This window comes from Cervus elaphus, chromosome 32, assembly GCF_910594005.1.
Source record: "Cervus elaphus chromosome 32, mCerEla1.1, whole genome shotgun sequence".
NCBI lineage: Eukaryota > Metazoa > Chordata > Mammalia > Artiodactyla > Cervidae > Cervus > Cervus elaphus.
This window is the reverse complement of record NC_057846.1, coordinates 34,188,379-34,216,209: the sequence shown is the minus strand read 5'-3', so window position 1 is coordinate 34,216,209 and position 27,831 is coordinate 34,188,379. Positions and strand designations below refer to the sequence as shown.

At 36.5% G+C, this 27,831-nt stretch overlaps 1 protein-coding gene across 1 annotated transcript in view; it reads left to right on the top strand.

Moving 5' to 3' along the window:
• TEX15 (testis expressed 15, meiosis and synapsis associated) overlaps positions 1 to 17,866 on the top strand; it is a 73,032-nt gene extending 55,166 nt beyond the window's left edge. The window contains exons 7-10 of the mRNA XM_043893851.1: positions 242 to 7,626; positions 8,681 to 8,739; positions 10,754 to 11,964; positions 15,708 to 17,866. Of these exons, the coding sequence (XP_043749786.1) occupies positions 242 to 7,626; positions 8,681 to 8,739; positions 10,754 to 11,964; positions 15,708 to 15,745 (8,693 nt within the window). The 3' untranslated portion in view covers positions 15,746 to 17,866. The remainder of the gene's footprint in view (positions 1 to 241; positions 7,627 to 8,680; positions 8,740 to 10,753; positions 11,965 to 15,707) is intronic.
• Positions 17,867 to 27,831: the final 9,965 nt, after the last annotated feature.

Here is a 27,831-nt window from a genome sequence, read left to right as displayed (position 1 = left end):
ACATGTTATTAAGGGACCTATAAGACAGAATTTCATGCTCCATCACTTATACTTCATTGGTCAGTTACTCATCCTCTTCTCTTCTTGCTGCTTCTGCTGAGAACGTACTTTAATCATCGTTAGATTATTTGATAGACTTTCCGTCAGTGCCACTCATGACATGGTTTGCTTGCATCAATAGAGTCGCCTGTAGAAACACTTTTTCTTCCTCCTTTTCCTTACTTTCTTATTATTTCCACAGAAAGAACATGTTCTCTGAATAACTGTACAGTGGCCAAAAGAATTGGAAAAGGAAAAGATGCTACTGTCATCTTTGAGCATTTCAGGAAACCTATTGATCCATTTGTTCAGGAAAAGTGTTCATGCAATGCGTCAAATTCAGAAATAAATCCTTCCAACTCAGATATTTCTAATTCCTATGGAAATATGCAAAATGGAAACATTTCTGTACTTGAAACATACAGTGGACATATGGAGTACAATTCAGCAGAGTGCAGAGACACTTCTCAATTACCTGCATGTGATTCAGGCCTTTCATTTATTCCCAGTGATACCAGAGAAAGTGTTAATAATGGTGACCTCCTAAATTTGACATATCTTAAAGCTATTTTAAGTAGTCTTGCTACTGCTTTCCCCCTTCATAACAATACTGACTCAAGCACGGTTATTACTTCAAAACTCATCAAAGACCCAAGACTGATGAAGAGAGAAGAAAGCATGGGAAAACATAATACTGTTACAGGTTTAAGTGAGATTTTGCCATTTGAGAAGAGTTTAGATTTTGTTAATTCAGAAATAAACTTGTCATCTATGCCAACTAATCCTGCCTCCACATCTGAAGGCATGCCTGGTGATCAGACTGTTGTTACTAACTATTTGGATGCCTCTTGCTTCAGAATTTCTTTGGATGATCCACAAACCCAGGCTCACAACCTGGGCTCTAAGACCTATGATTGTACAGCTCCCAATAAAATTACCATGACAGGACAATGTGAGAACCAGGATGATTTTTCCTTCCCAATGTTTTTGTCAAGTGTAGCTCCAGAAGTTGAAATCCAAAAACACAAGGAAGAAAAAGCTCAGAGATCCCGGCAGAGAGACACCATCCCATTTTTAACGGACGAAAGCAGTGAGTCACACGACTCTTACGAATCAATGAATACTTGTACAGACAAGTACAGTGGTCCCATCTCTCCAGAATCACAGTTTTCTAATTTTAAAACTGTATATGAGACTGGTCACCAAATGTCTACACTTTTTCCACTCCAAAGTGAAGAAAGCGTACATGAGTACATTCAAAATATTGGAAAGATGAGAAACTTCACCGACCCAGAAGACAATGCCAAATATGAAGAAAAGCAAAGTTTGTGGAAAGGAAGTGATCATTCTTTTACTAATAAAATAAAAATCGGTCCAATAGATAATTACATTTCTTTGAACCAAGACAACAAAGAGGGTGAGAGTCTTGATTATTTGCAGAAAAATTGTGATCAAATATTAATTACTCAAGGGTTAGAAAAACCAAAACCTTTGCCATTTACCACAGAGGATAAGTATGAGCTAAGTCACCTAGCACTGGAAATACAAAACAATCTTACTCCAAGAGTGGAGAAACTTCCCCTGAAGCCTCCTAAGAACTCTTTAGAGTATAAAGATAATATTCATACAAATTTTGCCATTTCTCAAAAACTACTGGAGCTAAAATTGGAAAAACCAGATCAAAACTGTATTAACATTATGGCTGATGCTTTCAAGGAAGCAGGAGACATTCCCCAGACCACACAACTACCAGCTGTTACTTCATGTCATGGTATTAAAACAGCTCATAATGCAAATTGCAACATAATTAGAGAACATATATGTGTTCAAAGGAGAAATGAATATGATCCAGTGTCCCTAAAAGACATGCAAAGAGACTGCAAAGAAACTCCTCTAATTAACAATAAAGGTCAACATTATACTCAGTTCTGTATTGCACAGTTGAACAATGGTGTGCACCTGAATACTGATTTCAGAGAACAAAGAGAGAATGATAAAGAAAACCAGAAGGAGGCTGAAATGGAGAACATTGCTTCATCTATAGGAAACAACATAGGGAATATATATGGAGATGAGAAGCAGAGTTTTCAGACACACAAAACAAAAATTTTTACCAACATAGGTGAAAGGCGGGTGAATAAAGATGACAATAGAATTGAAATTCTGAGTTCTGAAGAATTTTCTCCTGCTTTTAACTTAACTAGTGGGATAAAACATGTATGCACTGAGTCTACATCACTAGAAAATGAAGATCCCATTACCATCATGAAAGAAAAAGATATTCAAAATACTGAAAGGACTGGAGAGCAGTTGATTTCCACAGCGTTTCTCCAAGTTGCAAGTTCTTCAGTACATGTAGCCTCACGTGCTGCAGTTGAGATAGCTGATGCCACAATGCCTGTGGTAAGCACAAATCCTGAAGATCACCAAAGATCCCAGTTTAAAGAAACTTGTTCTCCTGAGAGTCCAGATTTTGGTTTGTTAAGCAGACTTAAGGTTTCTGCTTGTGAAATAGGTACAGATAAAAATCGATGCCACAACTCATTTCATCAATCAGTAAGTGACAACTCAGTTCTTCAAAGTTTCAAATTGGATAATGAGACTGAAGTAGGATCAGAAGAGAGTGATGATGCTTTTCCTGTGAGTATTCCACAGGATACTCATAGCCCAGAAAATATACTTTATGAAGAATTCGAGGACTCCTATGAGGCTCTGAAGTCTCGCATCGATTGGGAAGGTCTGTTGGGAAGCAGTAATGGGGAGATGGAAGTTTTGAAAAGCACCACAAGAGGTGAGAATTGGGACCAGCATCCCTTTGACGAACACAGTTGTGTTTTTTCCTCTACACAAAAATACAAAGCAGAGCTCATCAAACCAATTTTACTTCCTGATCTGCAAGTTACGATTACTAATACATTTATGAAAGGATTCAGTTCTACTGTTGAGTCCCTTGCATCGAAAGATGATTTCTGCAAGTATGTAACTGAAGCCACAAAATCAGAAATAAATGAGGAGGAGGAAGAAGTTCTAGAATTTGAAATTCATTCTCAGTGTTCTGGTGAAAATTCAGATCATCCCTCTGAAGGTGGATTTGGTAATATAAGGCAAGACTCTGGACTAACAAGTAAATCTGAAACTTCACTTTCTTTTGACATGAGTCATAATATGCATGTGAGTCACATGTCTGAAAAACAGAACAGATCTTTGCTAACTGAACCTTCTGATGTCACAACAGTAAATAACAAAAACAGTTGTTCCCTTACAAAGTCAAAAACCAGTGGTAATGATACTAGAAGTAAAAGGGAGACAGAAGCAAGAATTAGCAAAAGAAAGCCCCGTACACCTTTCAGAGACCAGAACATACCAGATAAAAATTTAAGACATCACAAAATTTGTGAGAAGAGGAGGAAGCTAACAAGTCAAGACTCATTGGAATGTTTTTTTTCGTTATCCCAAGAACGAATTAAAACCTTTTCACAGTCAGAAAAACACATTAGGAGTGTCCTGGATATTCTAAATAGTGAAGCATCTTTATGTAAAAGCAAACGTCTTTCCAGAAAACTTGACAGAGCCGTTCTTCATTTAAAAAAAGCTCACAGAAGAGTTCACACGTCTTTGCAGCTGATAACTAAAGTGGGAGAAAAAAGAAGGGGCCCTTTACCAAGAGCATATTCAGTCATATGCAATAGTTTCTGGGAAAGTTGTGACCTTCAAGGTTATAGTTCTGTGTCTGAAAGAAAGTATTATTCCACTAAACATTTTCTGTCAAAAAGAAACTACAATAAACCTGGAGAGAGTAGAGCTTTGGGATTTGAAGTTGATAAATCATTAACTCATGTATCAAAGCACAAGTTTTATAGAACAAGTAGAGAGAGACTCACAGAGTGCCTTTCTGAAAATGTGTCCAGTGTCTCCAGAAGTCACACCACAGTTCACATGAGAGAATATTGTGATCAAGTGTGTCCGGAATCACAGTCAGCCCTGTGCTCCGTGTCTGAAAGTACAAGTCAGTCAGCTTATACTAACAGCAGTTTGAGAAGTCCCGAATCATCAGAAGAACTTCAGCCCTTTTCTAGAAAAACCGGATGTCTCTTTTCTCCAGACCGCCCAGATGAGAAACTAACTAAAAAAGAAAATCAAACTGATACAGAGTTTTCATCTAACATTAGTAAATATGAAAAACTTGAGAACCATTCAGCACTTGATAATATTAAGTATACAACAAAAGTAAACAGTTCTGAGGCTCAAGAAATAATGAGTGAAAGAAATTTGATATCTTTAAGTTGCATAAAGGAAAACAACATAAGTTTTGGTGTGGACCAAAATTATGATGCAACTTGTATAGCCCACACAAAAGTGAAAACTGACATAATTATTTCTGTCTTAGAATCAAAGGTGTGGCATTTTTTTAACATTGATATCTACAAACCAAACAACCTTGTTTTATCTGGTTATAAAAGAAACCTGGAGGTAAATTTTCCTGTAGAAAAATGGACAACTCCTAAGGAGATCTCCAAACCAGGCATTATTAGAGGAAACTTCCTTATGGATCCATTAAGTCGAACTCTGATAACAAGCAAAAAGTCTAACAGAATTCCTCAACTGTTATCAATTGCTCCAGCAACAGACAGTGAGGGAGAATCTTCTAAGTCTTCCATGGCTGAGCAGAGCATCACTGCTGTAGAGTTCTCAGCAGTGTCTGCCGTTGCCCCACACTGTCTGCAAGGGTGTGGTGGAAACGAACTTCAAAAGACAGACTCTTGCTCTTCAAGTAAATGCGTTCATATCGATGGGAATGAAACAGATGCTGAGAATTCTGAGGTGACTGTCACATCAGAAACTGAAGAAAGGAAAGACAACACGATGAAAGTATTTTCTGATGATAGTTTTCTGCTCGTAAAAGACAACATAAAGGGCTCTTCTTCCCAAGAAGGTATTGCAGAGAAAGACATTCAGGACAGAGAAATGTGGAAAGATAAACAAGCAGAAAAAGGAAAGGATTCAGTTCACATGAACATGACTGAAGGATCAAGTGTTAAGACTGAGTACAAAGGTCAAAAAAATAAGATATTAGGAGGCTCCTCCTGCTTAAGTGAGAAAACGATGAAAAATAACTTGATTGATTCTCATGTAAAGATTAAAAAGGCTACTGAGGCAATCTCTTTGAGAAACATTGCTTCTAATCAGCTTAACAAAAGAAAGAAGGAGGAGGGAAAAGGTAGTCATGACTCTCAGTGTGACTCCTCATTACATTCAGAAATAGCCTGTGACTCCAAACCAGGCATTACAGGAAGGAATCATATGCCTCATTTGCGTGCCCAGTCTGAACCCTCCAAAGTCTCTCCTCCTCCTCCGAAGAAGTCTACGTCATATATGAATGAATTCAAAGAAAAACATTGTTCAAGTAATAATTTGGCTCCTATAGTTAAGCTCACTCAAATTTTGAGGAGAGCAGATGAAACGTCATCTATACAGATTCTGCAGGAAGAAACTGAAGTTTGTCTAAATATTCTTCCGTTGTTTGTTGAAGCTTTTGAAAGAAAACAAAAATGTTCATTTAAACAAATCTTGATTTCAAGAGACCTATTGGTAGAAGAAAACCTGTGGAGTAACTGCAGACACAGATTAAAACCGTGTGCTATTGATTCCTTGGTAGAACTCCAAATGATGATGGAAACTATTCAATTCATTGAAAACAAAAAAAGACTCCTAAGAGGTGAACAAACATTCCGGAGCTTGCTCTGGTATGATGATACACTGTACAGTGAGCTGCTTGGCCGACCACGTGGATTTCAGCAACAATCCAATTTCTATCCAGCTTTTCAAGGCAGATTAAAATATAATGCCTTCTACGAGCTGCAAAGCTATCATGATCAATTAATTGAACTGTTTGAAGAAAGCAAAAGGGAAAATAATTCATACTACGCATACTTAAAATATAAGCGACAGATTGATGAGTGTGAAGCAGTAATGAAGCAGTGTTCAGATTGCTTTGACTTTTCTCTTTCTGTGCCATTTACCTGTGGAGTTAACTTTGGGGATAGTTTAGGAGACCTAGAAACCTTGAGGAAAAGTACATTAAGCCTGATCAGTATGTATGGGGACTGTCCCCAAAATGATTCCTGTCCAGGAAAACAAGACCATCTGTGGATTATCATGGAAATTATCTCCTCAAAAGTTAATTTTATCAAGAGTAATGAGGCAGTAAATATTAAAATAGCTCTTTATGGTCTGGAACATATCTTTTTTGATGCTTCAAAAAGTCTTGTTTGGAAAGAAAAGAGACAGTCTTTCTGCAAAAAATACTCCGAAAAGAACAAAGAAATGCTACTTAGAATGAATCAATGTGCTGTTTCTAAGTTGCAGAAGATATATGATACATTGTCCAAAGATTTAAGCAGTGAACAAATTTCCACTATTGGACTTGAGGAGGATTCGGTGATTGCTTCCAGAAAGTCAAATGCTGTAGTAAACAAAGCAATGATTAGCATAGAAAACTCCAGGCTTAACGGTACTTTGCTTTCACATCCAGATATCTGTTGTGTTAGTGAAATATTGGATCAAGCTGAATTTGCAGATGTGAAAAAATTACAGGAACTCACTTTGAGATGTACCGATGACTTAGAAATTTTAAAAAAATGTTTTCAGTTGCTGCAAGAAGACAGCATAGATAGTATTTTTATCACCGAAGAAAATAGTTTGAACATGATGAAAACCTACAGCCATAAGGCAGTAATTTTAAAACCTGCAGCCGTTGAAACCTATATTGAAATTGTCATGCTCTCAGAAACAATTCACTTTCTTAAAAACTCAGTGGCAAAGAAACTAGACAAGCAGCGGTTTCGAAGTATGCTTTGGTTTGATTCGTCACTTCTTCCTGAACTGGTTCACTGCCAAGAAAAAATGACTTCTTTCTCATTTCTAAAAGGTAATCCAACAGATTGTCTTTGGAAGGTGATAAAGACTGCTATTTCTGAGCTTAAGAAAGATCTGGATATTATCTACAAATATAATGAAGCTGTTAACTGCTCCTATGCTCTTCGTTTGCTGTCAAGAGAACTTGAAGAACTTTCAGAAATAAAAAAACTTCTTGAGGAATCAAAGTATTCCGTTTCCACATACATCAACTTTGTGCCATGTATAGCATCCATAAATTATGGAAGCACTGTGACAGAATTAGAATACAACTACAGTCAGTTTTCCACACTGCTTGGAAGTATAACAGCCACCCCTCGGAAGGATTTAGGGAAAATGGTCCATATTATGAAAATCATGAAAACGATTGAACATATGAAGATAATATGTGTTAAAAATGCTCAGTTAACCATTTCCTTTATCCTATGCCAAATGCTGCACAACAGAAAGAAGACTTTGCAACCAAAGAGAAAGAAAAATGCGAATATTCATGTAAAACGTAGGAAGAGTATCAAAAAGTCGAGTACCTGTGGGAAGGTGCCTTTAGTTTCAGAGTACATAATTAAAAATGTTTCAAGTTCCTCTAAAAAGCGACCTATCACTGTAGACACATGTGGAGACTCTGAGGAACAAGAGAAAAGTACTGCTGTTCCCAGTTGTAAAAAACAAAAGGTAATGAATGTTTTAAAGTGAGTTTTGTAAGTCTAAGAGAGCGAACTTGTTGAAGCAAACAAGTACGTAGTCTACAGAATTGTAAAAGTGGAGAATGCTTTAAATGTTGCCTTGCAAAATGAATTTACTAATTAAACTGTTAGATTAAACCATTCATATTATCTGTAAAATGATATGAATGGCCGTGTATAAGAGAGATACCTTAAATAAATGTCTACCTTTAAACTTACAAATTAATTATTTGTAATTAATAACCTTCCACTTCTTGGAAGGTTGTGAATTTTAATAATTGCTTAAGAGAGTCTATATTATGAGTGAGCAAGTATTGAGCGAGTGACCAAGTATTTATTGAATAGTACAATTAAGTACAACAAGGCTGTACTTAATGTTGTAAACATTAAAAATTGACAGTGAAGTCTGTGTTCTTGACCATTATCATCCACACAGAGAAACAGTAGCAATATTTTAAAATATTTAATTATGAAGGAGTTAACAGTTGTCATACATAAGTACATTTTGTTTAACAAATGTTTTACAGCATTTATTAAATAGTTGGCAACGTTCTAATGATTGTACAAACATTAACTGTTTTTATTCTTCACAAAGTGCTTTTTTCATGTTTTTTCAATGATTTAAAGGGGAGAGATTCTAAATATAGTTATAAGTAGTAAGCCACCAGGGTCTTAGGAAAAAAGTACTATTTTACAGAATAAGAAAGAAAAATCCACACATGACAGACATTATGTCCCGTGGGACTGGGTGACTGGCTTACTGAAAAGGATATAAAACACAGAGCAGGCCTCTCACTTGTTGTGACATGTGGGGAAAGAGAATGTTGCTAATTGCTTTTTTACAAAATTTTCCAAACATTTTTCAAATATGGGAAGTTCAACAGATTCACTAATTTTTGAAGGAGAGGATCATTAATGAAGATAATTTCAGATGGTGCATTTTAGATGATGACAGAACAAGCAATTGCAGATGTCAGGTAAATAATAAATATATTGTACTTTAAACCATCAACAATGTAGGTTTTTGTATTTTTTAAACATAGGTTAGCATGAAACAAGTCACAGAAATCAAAAGCGAAAAGTCAACATTCAAGCATGCAAGGTAGGAATTGTCATCAGCCCTGTTTGATGAAAAACTGAATACAATTGAGCATGTATTATGGAGCAAGACTTAAACATTTACTTATTACCTCTTTGGGGTTCTACATGTAACCTCAGGGACAAGAGTGTGCGAGGGAGAGGGAGGGTGTTTCAGTGCCTTAGTTTGAATTTCATTATGTATCAAAAGGGATGTCCCGTGAGAGATATTTTTACAGTGATTTAAAGGGTAAGGAGTGTCTCAGTACAGTTAAGAGTAACAAGTCAGCTAGGGCTTAGAAGAGGGTGATGTTTTACAGAATAAAAAAGTAAAAGTCATATTTGACAGACATTATTTAATAAATTAATGGGCCTTTGTGACTGGTTTAGTAAAAAGAACATCATAATGGGGCAAGTGATCAAGTTGAGTTTTTTGAACTTGTGAATTTCACAAGACCTGTCAAATTTCAAGACTGGTTTAAAAGATACATATTGCCAAGTTATATTACTGAGAACTTAAGTCAAACATACACATATTATAAGTATACTACTGTTGCATGAAAGGATTGTATTAACACCACAGTACAAAAAGAACATGACTTCAAACAGCTAGATCTTTAAATTCTTTTTTAATTAGTTATTTTTAGTAAAAACCAACTGCATTATTTATATTTTTCTCATTTTGACATGAAGTAGCACCACTGGACTTGTTGACCATTTCTTGTTTCATTCAACTCTGTAAGATTTTCAATTTATGACAAGCTGCATTTTTACCATTTTTTTTCCATCCTATGAAGGAAAATGAGTAATAGGAATGAAAAAAGATAAGCATGTCATCTGTCTTGTTTGGTTTTGCTTCTCTAAATACAATCTTTTATTTACTCCATTTCTAGAATCCTCTGCCTGGCACAGATGACTCTGTGAATAATCATGGAGTGGCATAAAGATGAATAGGCTCTCAGAGGCTCTTCCCTGGTGGTCCAGTGGCTAAAGACCCTGTGCTTCTAATGCAGGGAGAAGGGAAAGGCTACCCACTCCAGTATTCTGGCCTGGAGAATCCCATGGACTGTATAACCATGGGGTCACAAAGAGTCGGACACGACTGACTGACTTTCACTACACTACTAAGGACAGGTCATACAGGCAACTGTCAATCTGTAAGGTTGAGACATTACTGAAACATCATTGGAAATGTGATAAAATCAAAATTGCACTTTGTGGAAACTTTAAAATATTATATTGGATGACAATGCAGGTTGTCATTCGAGTGCCTTTTAAGGAGGCTGGACTAAGTGAAATAAGGGGCTTTTAGTTTCATGAGTGGGATATACAAATTCCAGGCCAAAGATGAATTTGTCTTGACTGTGCAAGAATGGTCACCTTTATCTTTCAATGTGTTCTTTTCCGCTTGTAATTCAAAGAATTGGTTGAGACACCAAAAATTATAATTACCCTGGGGACCTATTTGAACTCTCTTGTTCTGGATGCTCCATAATGAATGCTTCCTTCAGACTTCATTGAGTCTGTCTCATTTAGATAGGCATGCCAATGATGTTCAGTTGGCAAGAAATTTTGGAGGTCTGCTTCTCCTATTCTAGACCTTAAACAGACAAAATACCTCAGTCATTTGTGAAAACAGAAGATAATCTTTGAGCAGGGAGTCACAGCTGGTGGTTTCACCAGCTCTGCATCAGTAAGTAGGCTGGAGGTATATGAATTAGAAACTACTGCAAAAAAATTAAAATCAGGAAATTTCCAAAGCATAAAATAATTTATTACAATATTGGCAGCACCTTATATTTTCAGATGTATTGGAAAAATATTTGAAATGTGGAATGTATCACTTTCAACACAAAAAGTAGCTAAATTCAAATCAAGGGGGTAAAACCTGGGGAAATGTTTCTTGTATAGTGCCAATACAAAGAGAAAAATGTAAATCTTAATTCTTCTCCCAAGTAAAATTGTCAAATATGTCTTTATATTGAAATTTTGTGAATGTATATTTAAAGTTGTTTGTATATCTGTATTACACTTAACAGGACTATGAGATCTCATTCTGAAAGTGAAAATGAAATAGGACCAGATTCATCTGACAGTCTGAAAAGAAGCCACGTCTCTCCAAAACAAGTTGAAACTCAAAGATCACTACCTTTAATGAACCTGAAAGATTCAGAAGACGAAACAGATTTAACTAATATTTCATTTGCTACTTCAGAAGATTTCACCAGACAACAAGGGAACATAAGTAGCACAAAGAAAAGAAACATAAATTTTAATGCTGCTGAAACAAAAAGTGAGAAGAAAAATAGTCCTTTGGCAATTTTTGACCAAAAAAGTGTAGATGGCACATTTTCAAAAGACCAGGAGATGCCTCCACGGAAATTTCTTAAAAATCCCTCAGATACTACAGAGAAATCCTATCCCTCAGACATAAAACCAGGAACTGATGCTTCTCTTTTGCTGAATGCATCAGAACCTATTTTCCGTTTTGTGAGTGATAGCCATGCCAATTTAGAAATGAATGACACTGACTTTGAACTTCAAGATAATGAAATATTAAATTCATCCATTAATTCTACATGCACCGGTTCTCCAGAACCCATGCATATCCAGAACAAAATTCCTGTTGTGCAAATAAATAAAGCACGGCCTGCAAAAACTGAGTCAAAAGAAAAATACATGAAGGACACATTGAATTTCAACACTATACCTGTCGAAGCCTCTGAGAACATCACCCTTAATGTGAATCAAACAGTAGAATACTCTTTGTCTGAACAGCAGAATTCAAAAGTCTTAACTCAGAATGCTGCCACATACTTGAATGAAATTCCACAGTCTACGTGTACCCCAGAGTATGACTTTGTTTCCGGGTACTCACTGGAAACTTCATATCCTTACTATTCTTGGTGTGTTTATCGTTACAGCAGCAGCAATGACCGTTCCATTACCCAGACATACCAAGGAATAACATCCTATGAAGTACAGCCACCTCCTTCTGGGATGTTGACTGCAGCTACAAGTAATAGTCAGAATACCCATTCTCATCTTTTGTGCTCTCAATATTTTGAATACTTTGCTGGGGAACCACAAGCAAATGACTTTGTGCCAGTGAGTGACTATTTTCCACCTCGAATGCCTGTTTACAATTTTCAGCAGCCAGTTTTTTCACAGTATACTCCCCATCAACCATTCACTGCATATCCTTGCTCTCCTGATTCTGGTGCGCTTCTAGAAGTTCCTTGGACTTATGGTGAGTTTCACAAGCCTTAATGCTTGCTTTCTAGAGTTTTCACTTTTATCTTTGTACATTTTTGTAAGTGGAATTTACAGCAAGTGGTGAGATAACATTTTTCTGTGAAGGCTTGTAGAATTGTTTAAATATCAGGCAGTTGAATTATGTTGTCAGTAGAAACCTAGTTATCAAAGACTGAGAGGAAAAAGTAAGTAATATCACTAATCTGTCCTTCAATAAAATCCAAATTCAAGGAATAATAGTTAAGTAAATTATAGTTAATGAAATATGATGCAACCATTGAAGGGTTTATAAAAGTTTCTGGTAACAGTTTTCAAAACTGTATCATATAAATTTATTTATGTAAATAAATGGTTAGAAATACTGAAATAAAATACACTAATAGTTTAACTTATCTCACTGTGAGTGAAAAAGTTTAGGGTTTGTGGAGAGTGTTCTTTATTTCCTAGATTTCCTATTGTGAACATACATTTTTTGATAAATGGAGGAAAAAATAGAGTAAAAAGAAGGTAGAAAAGGGAACTTCAATCAGATAATATAGTATTCTAATATAATATCATGGCCTAAGTGAATGGAAGTTAATTGAAGTGTGTTGGTAGAGCAACTTGGTAGATTGCCACTGGAACTTGAAAAAATTTTTTCTGAAACAATTCTGCTTGTAGAATATAGTTTTAATTAAAATGAAAGGCATATTTATCACAGTTAAAGCAAAATTTGAAAACAATTATTAATAATTCTGCAAAAACTACAATTATCCATTAACATGCAGGTATTCTACCATCAGAGGTAAAATTACTGTATGTAAAGTTAATCATCTCTTAATGTCTTAAACGGGGAAATAAAAGATTTTTTTTTAAATTGAAAAGTTGTTTCTCAAGGAAAATCATAGTTTTGTAAGTTGTTGTGTGTGTCTTCAGATACAGAAGGTGAAAAATACCACTTGCAAATTAAGCCAAAAACTAGTTTTGAAGCTTTGATTTGACTTTTTGCCTCTACTTGGCATTAACTGCAATAGAAAAGAAAGAAGAAAATATATTAAAACCATCAAGGGTTTGTGTTCATTAAAATAGAGAGTTCAGTAAACATGTTGAAAGACTTCTCTGGTGGTCTAATGGTTAAGACTCTGCCTTCCAATGCAGGGGACATGAGTTTGATCCCTGGTCAGGAAAGTAAGGTCCAACATGCCATGGTGTGTGGCTAAAAATTTAAATAAATAAATTGCTCAATTGTGTTTTTTAAAAAAATTCTTTCTTAATCCTGGGATCTCTTACAAACTAAAGGAGAAAATTTTATTGAATTGATTATCATTCATTTGTCTGAACAGGGCAAGTTAGGGTAGTTCTGTTTCCAATTAGGAAACCTCATCACAGCAGCACCTGTATATTGGAGTTGCCACCAGTGCCCTGTAACCTATAGGACAAAACTCAAGTAGGTTAGCTTGGAATGCAGGGCCCTTCACAGCCCTGCACACACAGCCTCGTTTCCCATCACTTCCACCTCTGTATTCAAACCACATTGAACTTCTTACTGTTCTCTCATGTGACAGTTCCTCTTGTATTTCCATGGTCCTTTTTGTGTGCATTTCTCACACACAAAAAGTGTTATGTGGTGGTGTGATTATTTATGTATCCTTTCCTTCCCATTCTACTCCACCAAGTAAGTTTAAACAGGATTGGAAAGTTTTCAGCTAAATCACAGCCTGGAAAAAAGACTGTAAAGGAGGAGAGAAAGCAGTGGTGGTGGTGGCGGGGGGGCGGTATATGACTGTGCTTTTTCCTTTCTGCTCAGTTTGATACATTGCTGTTGCTGCTTTAATGATAAACACAGTGTAGTAGACATGGCAAACCTATGAATTAAAGAAGACATTTGAAATTTCAGAATAGGAAATCTTTAATGTAATTGCTCCATAAAGGTTTTCATAGTTTGAACTTTCTTGTGTTCTTAATAATTATTTGTGATGCTAAAAAAGCTATCTCTGGAATCAAATCCAGCTTTGATTCTCAAAATTTTTAATTGTTATCACTTTGACTTGTTGTTCGTTTGCTAAAGTCATGTCCAACTCTCTGTGACCCCGTGGACTGTAGCCTTCCAGATTCCTCTATCCTCCACTATCTCTGGAGTTTGATCAAATTCCTGTCCGTTGCATAGGTGATGCTGTCTAAGCATCTCATCCTCTGTCATCCCCTTCTTCTCCTGCCCTCAATCTTTCCCAGCACTGGGGTCTTTTCCAGTGAGTTGGCTCTTCCCATTAGGTGGCCAGAGTATTGGGCATCAGCAACAGTCCTTCCGATGAATGTTCAGGGTTGATTTCCTTTTGGTTATATTTGGTTATATTCTTATTATATTTGGTTACATGTTTCCTTTGGTTATATTATAGCTCAGTTGTAAAGAATCCGCCTGCAATGCAGGAGACCCCAGTTTGATTCCTGGGTCAGGAAGATCCGCTGGAGAAAGGATAGGCTACCCACTCCAGTAGTCTTGGGCTTCCCTAGTGGCTCAGTTGGTAAAGAATCTGCCTGCAATGCAGGAGACCTGGGTTTGATCCCTGGGTTGAGAAGATCTCGTGGAGAAGGGAAAGGCTACCCACTCCAGTATTCTAGCCTAGAGAACTCCATGGACTATATATATAGTCCATGGGGTCTCAGAGTCAGACACGACTGAGCAACTTTCACTTCACTTGTATTATTGTAGTGAAAATAAAAGGAAAAGAAACAATTGCCTACTTATTATAAATATGTAACTGTGTATGCACTCAGTCGTGTCCAACTCTCCATGACCCCATGGACTGTAGCCCACCAGGCTCCTCTGTCGATGGGATTTCCCAGGCAAGAATGCTGGAGTGGGTTGCCATGCTCTACTCCAAGGGATCTTCCTGACCCAGAGATCGAACCTGCGTCTCTTGCTTTTCCTTCATTGGCAGGCAGATTCTTTACCTCTGTGCCACCAGGGAAGCACTTATTATCATATCAAAGAGTAACTCTAAAACAATGAGAAGACAGTAAGCACATCTTTCGGAGAAGGCAATGGCACCCACTCCAGTACTCTTGCCTGGAAACTCCCATGGATGGAGGAGCCTGGTAGGCTGCAGTCCATGGGGTCACAAAGAGTCGGACACGACTAAGCGACTTCACTTTCACTTTTCACTTTCACGCATTGGAGAAGGAAATGGCAACCCACTCCAGTGTTCTTGCCTGGAGAGTCCCAGGGACAGAGGAGCCTGGTGGGCTGCTGTCTATGGGGTCGCACAGAGTTGGACACGACTGAAGTGACTTAGCAGCAGCAAGCACATCTTTTAGTTTTTGTGAGTGAAAATAATCCATAGAGATCGCATCACATTGAAGACAAACCACATCCTTCTGAGGATGTGAGAAGCCCTGTGACCCACTTCCCTGATGTTGCTCTTGCTGCTTGTCCATAGCACCGTAATGGAACCAAAGAGAGAGCTGAGAGAGCCCTGTGTGTGAGACGAGTTACGTCCTTTATTCCACTTAATTCTCACAGGATACATGAGAGAGATACAGGGATGTCACTGCCCTTTTACAGATGAGGAAGCTACTCTTTGGAGAGGATTAAATATTGTAATTTTGTCAGGATCCCATGGCTAGTGAAGGGCAGATGTGCAGTCCGAACTCTGGTTTCTTTGCCTCTAACTTAACTGGATTCTTTCCACTCTCCTATTAAACATACCATCTGTCTCCATCCTTAACTCATCTCAAATCCTCATGCTTTTTTTCTTCCAGATCCTTGCCATCAAGAACCCTTTCAGCCAGGACATTGAGAATTGTCATTTGTCTACTGAAATAAAGGGGGTTTAACAAGTTTTATCCAAGTATTTTTTTACTTATATATTTTTTATTTTTAGCATTTAAAAATATATGTCAATTAGTAAGAAATTATAAATGTTACAACTTTGATAAAACATTTAAATGCAACAGAATATCATATAGTGCAATAGGAAATCAACTTGTGACATCTAAAATGCCAAAATAATTTCCATGCATTTATTTTTGTGAACTCCGTACTAGGCTATTTTCAGTATGCACCTAGCCTTCAGAACCAATAACAATATTGTGAAATTTATTTTTTGAAATGTTGCTATTGGAGTTGTTACAATTATATAAAGATTCTCTTTGGGATTATTCTAATGGAATAAGGAAAGTAAATGTAACATTTAATATGATTAAGGGTAAACAATAGTAGTAATTCTTGAAAACAAGATTTTTGTCTCCGATATTTTTTGATACAAATTTATGGTAGTGTTGTGCCATCCGACTTAAGGATTTTTTTTTTTTACTTAGATCGGTCATTAGACTAATAATTTTATAATTTTTGAAACTTTATATAATTTACCAGTCTGTGTCTAATATGACAAATACCTTTAATTTCAATATTTTCTAATTTTAACTGGCAAAATGTATTTTAACAGAGAACTAGTTTTGCACATTTTCAATGTTTGTCCTTGAGTAGAGACTTTAAAAATTTCTATGTTTGAAGCAGTTTTAGATCATGATATTGAAATTTAAAGCACATTAACACCTTTTTCCAGAGGAGCCCTTTCTACCAGATTCTTTTTTATTTGTATTTTACAATTGAAATGGCTCTTCTAGTGATTTTATAGCAAATAATGGGAATAATGTCTTTAGCTTGTGGCATTAGTTGAGTTATATTTCAGTAGTTAAATAATGCAACACAAATACAAGTTTTTTAATGGTGTGATCAAAGATTTTTTTTTTCCTTTTCAACATTCCACCAAAGTAAAAAGTATCTGAGTAATAATCATCGTTAAACAACAGGGCTTAGTGTGTTCAGCAAGTGCTCTGCCCACCAACAACCATTCCCTGTTTCTGTAAGATCCAAATCGGAAAGATCCCTCACAACTGGATATACTTTCCCGAGTCTGAAGGTCAAAGTGTTAGTCGCCCAGTTGCATCCTACCAGGCTACTCTCTGGAATTCACCAGGCAAGAATACTTGCAGTGGGTAGCAATTCAATTCTCCAGGGGCTCTTCCCCACCCAGGGATCAAACCCAGGTCTCCCACAATGTAGGCAGATTCTTTATGATCTGAGCCAACAGGGAAGCCCCTTCCCAAGTCTAGTGGGCCCTAAAATGTGATAAAGAGATTTGCATTGGCTAAATCTAAATAACTAGCAAAGCTAAAGTATTTTTGCAACTTTTTTTTTCCCTCAACCTTTTTATGTTAGCTGACTTTTTATGTTGTCTAGCATAGGTATCCAAAGAGAGTTTGATTCAGTCAAATTTATTGTAGAGTAGCTAATTTTTCAATTTAGAAAAACACTAAGATCTTCCAGGGTAAGTCTTATTAGTCACATTAACCAAATAAGATGGAATTCAGAGTATTTTAGGGTTCTTCTTTAACAAATAGATTTTAAAAGGGGAAAGTCAAGCAAAGAACTGCAACTGAAACAAGAATTAGAAAAATACTCTAGAATTAAAGCAGTACAAAAATAACATAAATGTTTTGCCCAGATAATTATTTGGGAAAGTTATTTGCTTAATGTTTGGTTAGAGAAAGATGTTGCAGATTTATTATTAAAATTTTTTCTGTTAGGTTAATCAAAAATTCAGTATTCTGATTAAAGATGCTTTCTTTAAACAACTCGCAGATTTTGTTGAATACTGGCTTTGTGATATTTTTATTTTGTGAGTTTTAATTTCTTGCAAAAAGGGTAATTAAAAAAACCTTATAAATATTGAGTTACATTTTAAAACCTGCACTTTGAAACAGAACATGAAAAAATGGAGCATTTTTTCCCCTCAAGTTTGTGTTATGGCTCTAAAAACAAATTAAAATTTGAGCAAGCATTATTAACAAAAAACTGCTTGTCTATAAATATTATTGTCTTGGAACTTGAAGAATTATATGAATAAACTGAATTCCTTCTAGTCCTTCTAGTTTCATGGTTTTTTTTTTTTTAACCTTTTGTGTTTCTTGACTAATATGGAAATATATGGATGATCTTTGGTTTGTACATATGCTCGTTGCAAGAAAAAGAGCCCACAGATTGCTGACCGAAGTAGATTAAGTAAGCTGTTGGGCATTCTTCTACTCCAGCTGCTTCTGCCTTCACCTCCTCCTTCCCTTTCCCGACTCTGACAAACTTCCTGCCCAAAGTTCACAGGACCAGCCCAGGTCCCTGCCCTCATGCCATTCTCACGCCAGTCAAGACAGCCAAGTACCAATAAATAGGTAAGTAATTTATTTCACATTGGGAGAATTGACACCTACAAAATAAAGTATTGCAGTAGAGCATGACTGGATGATGCATGAGCTGAGATGTTCAGGGGGGCCTCTTTGATGAGGTAATCAAATTAACTTCATATTCATATATTTTAATTCTGTCACGGTACCTTCTGTTAATACACCTAGTGTAAAAGTGCTTCTAAAACTCGAATTCTGAATCCAGCCAAATGTAAGGCTGTACTTTCATTTCTCTGATGAGAGAATTCCTCAAAAAAGTTTTTTGGTAAACTTAAATATATAAACTTTTAGACATGTGTATGTTTAAATGTCAATTGTGTGTGATATTAAAATGCATTAACTCATAAGCAGATGTATTCAGAGTCGTCTTATGCATATTTGGGACTTCCTTGGTGGCTCAGACACTAAAGCGCCTGCCTACAATGTGGGAGACCCGGATTCAATCTCTGGGTCGGGAAGATCTCCTGGAGGAGGAGATGGCAACCCACTCCAGTATTCTTGCCTGGAAAATCCCATGGACAGAGGAGCCTGGTGGGCTACAATCCATGGGGTCACAAAGAGTCGGAAACGACTGAGCAACTTCACTTTTACTTTTACTTTTTATGCACATTTGACATCATCAGATCCGTTTGGAGCCCTATGACAGAGCTTTCCAAAGCGTATCATCCTCACTTCTAAATTCTTTGACATACATGCTTATTAAACCTGGGTACATATCTAAAATTGCTTTTGGTTGAAGTCATTTCAAGTTAATTTCCTTCCCAAAGACCTTCCTTAAAGTAATGGTTGAAGTCTTCAAAATAAAGTAAGCCTCCATATTCTTCTCAATGGGAGTAATTTTAGGAGAAAAATTGACTTGCATTCAAGTATATGTGGTATTTTAAAGCTATTAAGTTTTTTTACAGGCACAGTTTAATTTCAGTTCTTAGCATATTGATATTGCTTGAGTAGCGTGATTAACTCCCAGTTATCAATGCAGTTTGAAATAAAGCATTGTAGAGGAAGAAAATTAAATTATTTTTACAAGACAAGCATTCCTTAAATTAGATCTGATGGACACAGTTCTAAGAGGAGTGACTGCAGATTCTTAGCAGAGCTAATGAAGAGACACTGGGAAGTAAAGTGTTGATTAGTAATGCAATGTGGGAAGAAGATTTAAAAGAACTCATCAGATAGAGATTAAGATAGGAAAATTTTGTGATGATATAAATTTTACTCATTCCTTGAAGTATAAGATCTGTTGTCTGCTCTACTGTTAGCATTATATTTCTGAATCTTTTAACCATTAAAGAATCTCTCTGGTATTTATAAGAAGTCTCTTTTCAAATACCCTGTGGAACCCTTAAAACACACTGCATTCCTACTTGTCACAGGAAACTGCATTTATCGTAGAATTTATAAGTCTATATTTAAGTCTATTTTCCTTGGTTAGGTAAGAATAATTTAGATCTATGACAGATTCATTTCTTTTTCTTAAATGTGAGAATCTATTTTTTGACCTGGTATAGTCAGTTGAGCATGTTTGGTTATTTGAAGGTTGTGTTCAGTCAGCAGTTATTGAACATCTGATTTGTGCTTAAAGTATGCTATTCTGCTTGTGTGCATGCATCAACTAATCTTTATATCAGCCCCATAAAGGCAAATGTTATTCCCTTATTTTATAAATGCATTCATGCAGAAGGCCCTTCAAGATGTTTTGCCCCTCAAGTCATCTTTGTGAACATCAGTTAATAGTCTTCAGTATTGTTGGTTTGAAAAGAATATAAGACCTATCTCAATGTTACTTGCTTTCTAATTCCAGTCATCAGCTTGTTAACCTGATACATATAATCCCTTGAAAATTTTGAATACCCAGTGTGCAAAGAACAATACAGTAACTTGAGATTTTTCACACTTGATTAAGAAACAATTGCTCTATGTGCATACAAATCTAGTCCCTTGGCAAAGATCATTTTAGTTACATTGAGAAGTGAATTATTTCTCATATTGAGAGTTATGCTAAATCAAGTAACTAATAACTCCTAATCCACTGATTCCCAACCAAGGTGTTTACAACTGCATCTGAATATTAATGAAAACAATTTCCTCAAAACTGGCTGTGTTTCCACTTTGTCTCTTCAAATGTTATCCTGAAGATTATCCTCCAGTAAGCTTTGGTGAAAGGCAGACTCTCTACTTTCCATCCCTCCCTCCTTGTTTTCAAATCTAACCCAAGATCGTTCACGTCTGTGACAGTTTCTTAAAGATACACCCACCCTCTTATCCTTTCTTACAGGTCAGTCATAAAAATGTTTCAGATATGTCATCTATTGAAAATGAACACAGAACCTGCTGAGTCAGCTAGGTTACTTTTGTGGTCTTCCACCAATTTTTGGTGGAATTTTTCAGGGCAAAATATTAAGACAGACTAAAGACTAATTTTATTGCCTGGCTTTCTAGGTTCTTGACCCAGGAACCTACAATAATGAAAAAATTTTTTCTTACAACCTCTACTGGTATCCATCAAACGACAAAGTAAAAGCAATCTGTTAATGATACTTCATCATGAGTGTTTCTTTTGGATCAAACCCTCCCAGCACATCAATGTGTTCACCAACTTGGAAGCTTCACAGAGATTGAGTGACCGGATATTTTGTTGGAATTTAATTACATGAACATGTGTAATTATATCCTTGGTCACACAGATGAGTTCAGTCCCCAGGCCTATGCCCTTCCCTAAGGTCAGGCTGGCCCACAGTTGGCTGGCCTGACATGGGGTTGATCTTCCTGGTGACCAGCCCCCATCCTGAGTCACCTCATCAGTGTAACAGATACTCCCCTCACTCCAAATATGAAGGATTTTGGCCACTCTGTGCCAGGTGGCGGTGTAGTTGCTAAGTCTGGTCTGACTTTTGTGACCCCACAGACTGTAGCCTGCCAGGTTCCTCTGTCCATAGAATTTTCCAGGTAAGAATACTGAAGTGGGTTCCAGTAACCAGAGACAAAGGTCAGATATATTCTTTATTATAGCATTGCTGCTTGTAAAAAACATAAATGGAGAGATGAACCTTATACTTGAATATTGGACAGAGATTGACCAGTTGCCTTGCAGAAAAGAAAACTTATGATAATACTAATAAAGTTACATTAAGGAAAAATTCCAGAGCAATAATTTATAAAGTTAATATTACTATGAATACATAATATGTAAATATACAGAATACACAATATCAAAGTGTAGTTCAAAATTGGAAAAAAAAATTGCAAAATTTTAGAAATCCAGAAATGGACAAATAGGATTATTATGGGAGATTTTTCACCTTATTGACCTGTGACAGTAGACTGAGTAAAGCCATAGAAAAAATGACAATATATACAAATAGGCTCAGAGGCACTTTTGTCATTCTAGCATTTCAGCGTTATGATCAATGGGCTTATGTGCAAAAACATGGAGCAGTTTCAGGTGATTTAATCTCAATGTCTGTTGATTCATAGATTATTGCTGGATACTCCTCTCAAATGTTCTCCATGTTTTGTTTTATGTATCTCCCCAGAAACAGCTGTCAGAATCTCAAGCGATACATTAAGTGAAATATTTCACTTCTGCCTGTACTTAATGTATTTCCTGTTTTTAATTCTTAGCCACAGTATCTTGCTGTATGGTGCTCACAGTTGCACACAGAATCACATGTTACTGTCCTCCCCTTTGGTTATCATTTTTTGGTTATTTGTATCCATGTTGCTGTTTGATCACTCTTGAGGTCTTTCTGGTTTCCAGTTTCCAGTAACTCTTAGCCTTCAGATCTTAATTTTCAAAGTGAACCTCAAGCCTAATTTTTATTTATTTTTTTAAGTCTAATTTTTAAACAACAATTTTATTATTTTTAAGTTAATAGTAACCATTTAGTTTTGACATTTACTTCCTACCTTGCCAGTCCATTTTAGCTTTTATAAATGTAGCAGGATGTTTCCTAATTACTCACTGGATTTTGGCATCTTCATTTCCTTGAGAGGTCAGGTGAGAACACCTGTGTGTTGTACTCTATTCTTTACCTACCCACAGCCATTATTCTTAGTCACAAATGGGTTCTTTTCTGGATCTTACTGAGATTTTTTTTTTCAAAATTTAAAATTTAAGTTATTTCATAGTTATAAAATGATTTTGTACTCATTGTAAAAATTTCACCAATACAGTAGAGAATTCCAATACAGTAGAGAATAAAAATCTGACAAAACCTCTGCATCTCTCCCAAGAAATAGCACCTATTCCTGTTTAGAGAAATATCCTTCTAGTCATTTTCTCTGTGGCATATTTGTATGTCATATATAGCACGGAATGAGACCGTGCTATTTGGGCAGTCTCTTTTTCACCATTTAATATAATGTAGAGACCTTTTAATAGCAATACATACAAGTCAATTTATATTTTGATACCCATCTGGAATTCCAACAAATGTATTCCTTGGCTGTTAACTAAACCCTGATTTCAGATACTGGAAGGAGAGCACTTGAAATTAAGGGGTGATATATCCTTGCTCCAGACCTGGGGAATTATTAGTGAATGAATAATACAGTCATAGTAATCTAGTTTTAGAAAAAAATGAAAAAAGCAGAAACGTGAATTAAAAATACACTGAGATACCATCTCTCACCTGTCATATTGGTTCTGATTCAAAGCTGGACTATGTTCTCTGTTGGAGAAGCTGTGGGGGAACAGGCCCTCTTCATACTGCCTGTGGGAATGTATAAACAGGTACAACATCTAAAGACAGTCTTCAATATCTAATGAAACTACATATGCCTTTAATCTCTGACCCAGTAAGCCTACTTCCAGGGATTTGCCCTGATGATAACTCTCCACTAATGTAAAAATATAAATGTATTACTTGTAATTGGAAAATCTTGGAAATCATCGAAATGCCCAAACAAGACATTGATTGGGGAAACTGTTACACACACTAATGGAAGACCATGAATTTGTAAACAGAAAATGAACAATCCATAGGAACCATTAAGGAGTGTTTTCTGTGAAATATTTAATATTTTTGACACAAAAGAATACATAAAATGTATTACCTGTTGCATAAGAGGAGATACATGCATATTTTTGCATAAAAGAACACAGTAAAAATGGAAAACAGTGAAGTTGATTATTACAAAGACTAAAGGAGAAGAGAGTGAAAGGGGTACAAGAAAAAGTTTTCTGAATTCACCTTTTAGTATAAACTTTACTTTGAGAAGTTCCTGTAATGCTCTACGGACCAAAAAGAAAATTAAGTCAACAAGAATGGGAGTAAAACTATATGCAAGCAGAAACAAATTAGCCATTAAATGACTCCTATAACCACACTGAAATGAAGAGTGGGGAGAGACCAAACTAATGTAAGTGGAACCACAGCCCTTGGGCCATAAACCCTCATTCTAAGGGATTTGATTGAATCAAAGATGTCATTGGTTGTAGGGTGGGACTCAATTTCAGAGGTGTTAAGCTGTGAGAAAATGGAATCTTATATGGAAAAATAAAATTAGAATTCAATCAATAAAAAAAAAAAAAAATTCAACCAATAATCCAGATAATTCAGGGGTATCCAAACAGGACTTCCCTGGTGGTCTAGTGGTTGACTCTGTGGACCCTAGTCGGGGAACTAAGATCCCACCTGTCAAGTGGCCAAAGGCAGTAAAATTTTTTTTAAAGTATCAGAATAGGAATGCAGGGGATTTCAGAATGCAAGGGATTTCAGAAATCTCTTGCATTCCTATACACTAACAATGAGAAGCCACAAAGAAATTAAGGAAACAATTCCATTCACCATTGCAACCAAAAGAATAAAATACTTAGGAATAAATATACCTAAAGAAACAAAAGACCTATGTATAGAAAACTATAAAACACTGATGAAAGAAAGATGACACAAATAGATGGAGAAATATACTGTGTTCATGGATCAGAAGAATCAATATAGTGAAAATGAGTATACTACCCAAAGCAATCTATAGATTCAATGCAATCCCTATCAAGCTACCAATGGTATTTTTCAGAGAACTAGAACAAATAATTTCACAATTTGTATAGAAATACAAAAACAACTTCAAATAGCCAAAGTAATCTTGAGAAAGAAGAATGGAACTTGAGGAATCAACCTGCCTGACTTCAGAATATGCCACAAAGCTACAGTCATTAAGACAGTATGTTACTGGCACAAAGACAGAACGATAGACCAATGGAACAAAATAGAAAGCCCAAAGATAAATCCACGCACCTATGGAAACCTTATCTTTGACAAAGGAGGCAAGAATATACAATGGAGAAAAGACAATCTCTCTAACAAGTGGTGCTGGGAAAACTGGTCAACCACTTGTGAAAAAATGAAACTAGAACACTTTCTAACACCATATACAAAAATAAACTCAAAATGGATTAAAGATCTAAATGTAAGACCAGAAACTCTAAAACTCCTAGAGGAGAACATAGGCAAAACACTCTGATATAAATCACTGCAGGATCTTCTATGAACCACCTCCCAGAGTAATGGAAATAAAAGCAAAAATAAACAAATGGGACCTAATTAAACGTAAAAGCTTTTGCACAATGAAGGAAACTATAAGCAAGGTGAAAAGACAGACTTCAGAATGGTAGAAAATAATAGCAAATGAAGTAACTGACAAAGAGTTAATCTCAAAAATATACAAGCAGCTCATGCAGCTCAATTCCAGAAAAATAAGCGACACAATCAAAAAATAGGGCAAATAACTGAACAGACATTTCTCCAAAGAAGACATACAGATGGCTAATAAACACATGAAAAGATGTTAAACATCACTCATTATCAGAGAAATGCAAATCAAAACCACAATAAGGTACCATCTCACGCCAGTCAGAATGGCTGCTCTCCAAAAGTCTACAAGCAATAAATGCTGGAGAGGGTATGGAGAAAAGGGAACCCTCTTACACTGTTGGTGGGAATGCAAACTAGTCCAGCCACTATGGAGAACAGTGTGAAGATTCCTTAAAAAACTGAAAATAGAATTGCATACAACCCAGCAATCCGACTCCTGGGCATACACACCGAGGAAACAAGAATTGGAAGATACACGTGTACCCCAATGCTCATCGCAGCACTGTTTACAATAGCCAGCACATGGAAGCAACCTAGATGCCTATCTGTAGATGAATGGATAAGAAAGCTGAGATACATATACACAATGGAATATTACTCAGCTATTGAAAAGAATGCATTTGAATTAGTTCTAATGAGGTGGATGAAAGTGGAGCCTATTTTACAGAGTGAAGTAAGTCAGAAAGAAAAACACCAATACAGTATATTAATGCATATATATGAAATTTAGAAAGATGGAATGATGACCCTATATGCAAGACAGCAAAAGAGATACAGATGTAAAAAACAGACTTTTGGACTCTGTGGGAGAAGGCAAGGGTGGGATGATTTGAGAGAATAGCATTGAAACATGTGTATTATCATATGTGAAACAGATCACCAGTCCAGACTCGATGCATGAGACAGAGTGCTCAGGGCTGGTGCACTGGGATGACCCTGAGGGATGGGGTGGGGAGGGAGCTGGGAGGGGGGTTCAGGATGGGGGACACATGTACACCCATGGCTGATTCATGTCAATGTATGGCAAAAACCACTACAATATTGTAAAGTAATTAGCCTCCAATTAAAATAAATTATTTTTTTAAGTATCAAAATAAATGCCAAGAAGCGCTTGTCAGGGTAAGGGCTCTTCTGATATTTATGATAAGTAATATAGAAAAGTATGTATGTGTTAGGGGAAATAGTAGATTATTGTTTAATCGGTACAGAGATTCTGTTTGGGATGATGAAAAAGCCTTGAAATGATTGTCGTGAGGGTTGCTCAACACTGTGAGTATTCCTAATGCTATTGAATTATCTGCTTAAAAAGGGTTAAAATGGTAAATATATTTTACCACAATTCAAGTTGCCCCCAAAAAATTATTGTAAGGAAATTTTAGTAGAAAATTTAGAGTAAACCCTGTATGTCATTTATACATGTATATAAAATACATAATAAGATACCCATGTAATCTTGAGGCAGAGGAGACATTTTAAATTTCCTTAAAAGTTATTGATGGGACTGGTGGCAGAGCATAACACCATGGCTCTGGCTACCCGGTTTCATTTCCCAGCTCCAAATGTTTGGGCTCAGGCCCCTCACTTATTTTCTCTACCTCAGTACCCTCATTTAATTAATTGAAACTATAATGATAGCACCTACTTCATAAGATTGTAGTGACACAACTAAATGAGGTGACAATCTAAGAAGTTAGAATACCGCCTAGCATAATAAATACTCTTATTATGAATGGCAAGACTCTTACAAACATAAAATCCAAGTAACACACTGCATGAAATATTGAAACAAGTATGTCAAACAGCCTAGAAGTCCACAATAAGGATTTGAAAAAGCCAGTGAACACTCAATTCACATACATAGTATAGATGCCCAAAAAATATGGAAAAAAATCATAATTTTTCATCTATCTATTTAGTCAATGCTAAAAATCAGTAGTATCTGAATGTATCAGTCAGGCTTGTGTTTAGACGTCAGTAACAAAATCCCCAAACGTGGCTTCAACAAATTATGAGTTTTCTTTTTTACTCATTTCTGAAGCATCATCCTCACAAACTCAGCTCTCTACTCCCATCTTTAAGAGCATTCTCTCACATTAATTTCAAACCCATTTACTTGTATGTCAAGGACCTCCCTCCCTAAACACAACCTGTCCTTTCCATTTCTCCTCAAGGTATATTTTTTGTTCTCAACCCATCTTCTCTAGGAACTCCAAAAATACCATTTTTAATCTCATTTTCATTCTGAGCTTGCCAGGTTTAGCTGAAATTCAATCTCCTTTCAACCTTTATAGACGAACCTCCTCGGAGACCACAAATCTCCTGAGTCATGCAGGTATCCCGTTTGTTCAGTACTGTTTTGCCCTCTTTTCACGTTCTGTCCTTCAACTGCTTTGCTGCTATTTACAAGGCACTTGAGAACAGGAGCTTTCCAGCCATATTTCCCACCATATGACTGACCTCTGATGCTAGGAGTATTTATAGCTTACCAAACAGACCTTAAGTCTTTCACACATTTGTCCTCTGCCACCGTCCTAAAAACAAATCTGTATGATTACTTTCCTCTTCTCCAGGCAAGCCCCGGGGACAGCAGCTTTCGGTAGCTGTTGCCTAGTAGGGATAGTAAGGCAAGGAACATGCGTTCCATTCTGTACTATTGGGTAAGCTCTTGTAGAATTTAATCTTCACAACTTGAAAAGGCAGGCCTTACAGCACCCTTGTAACAAATCAGGACTCAAAGCCTCGGGGCAATCTGGGCATTGTCCAAGGACACAGCGAGGAGATTGGCAATGCCAAGAAGGGGCCCTTGCCTTCTGATAAAGGATGCTGCCTGCCACCACTTGTCTAATAAAGGAAGTATGCTTGGTGACCACCTGCTCTCCAGGGTATCTCACAGGAGGCAGTTGCTCGATGAACATTTGCTGAGTGAACAAATCATTAGAACTCAGTAAACACTGCATAAATGTGGTGCAGAATGCTGGAGCTGGAAGGGACACTGATAGCCACAGAGTAATTGACTCGTTCTTCTGATGCCAAAAGGGAGGATTCGA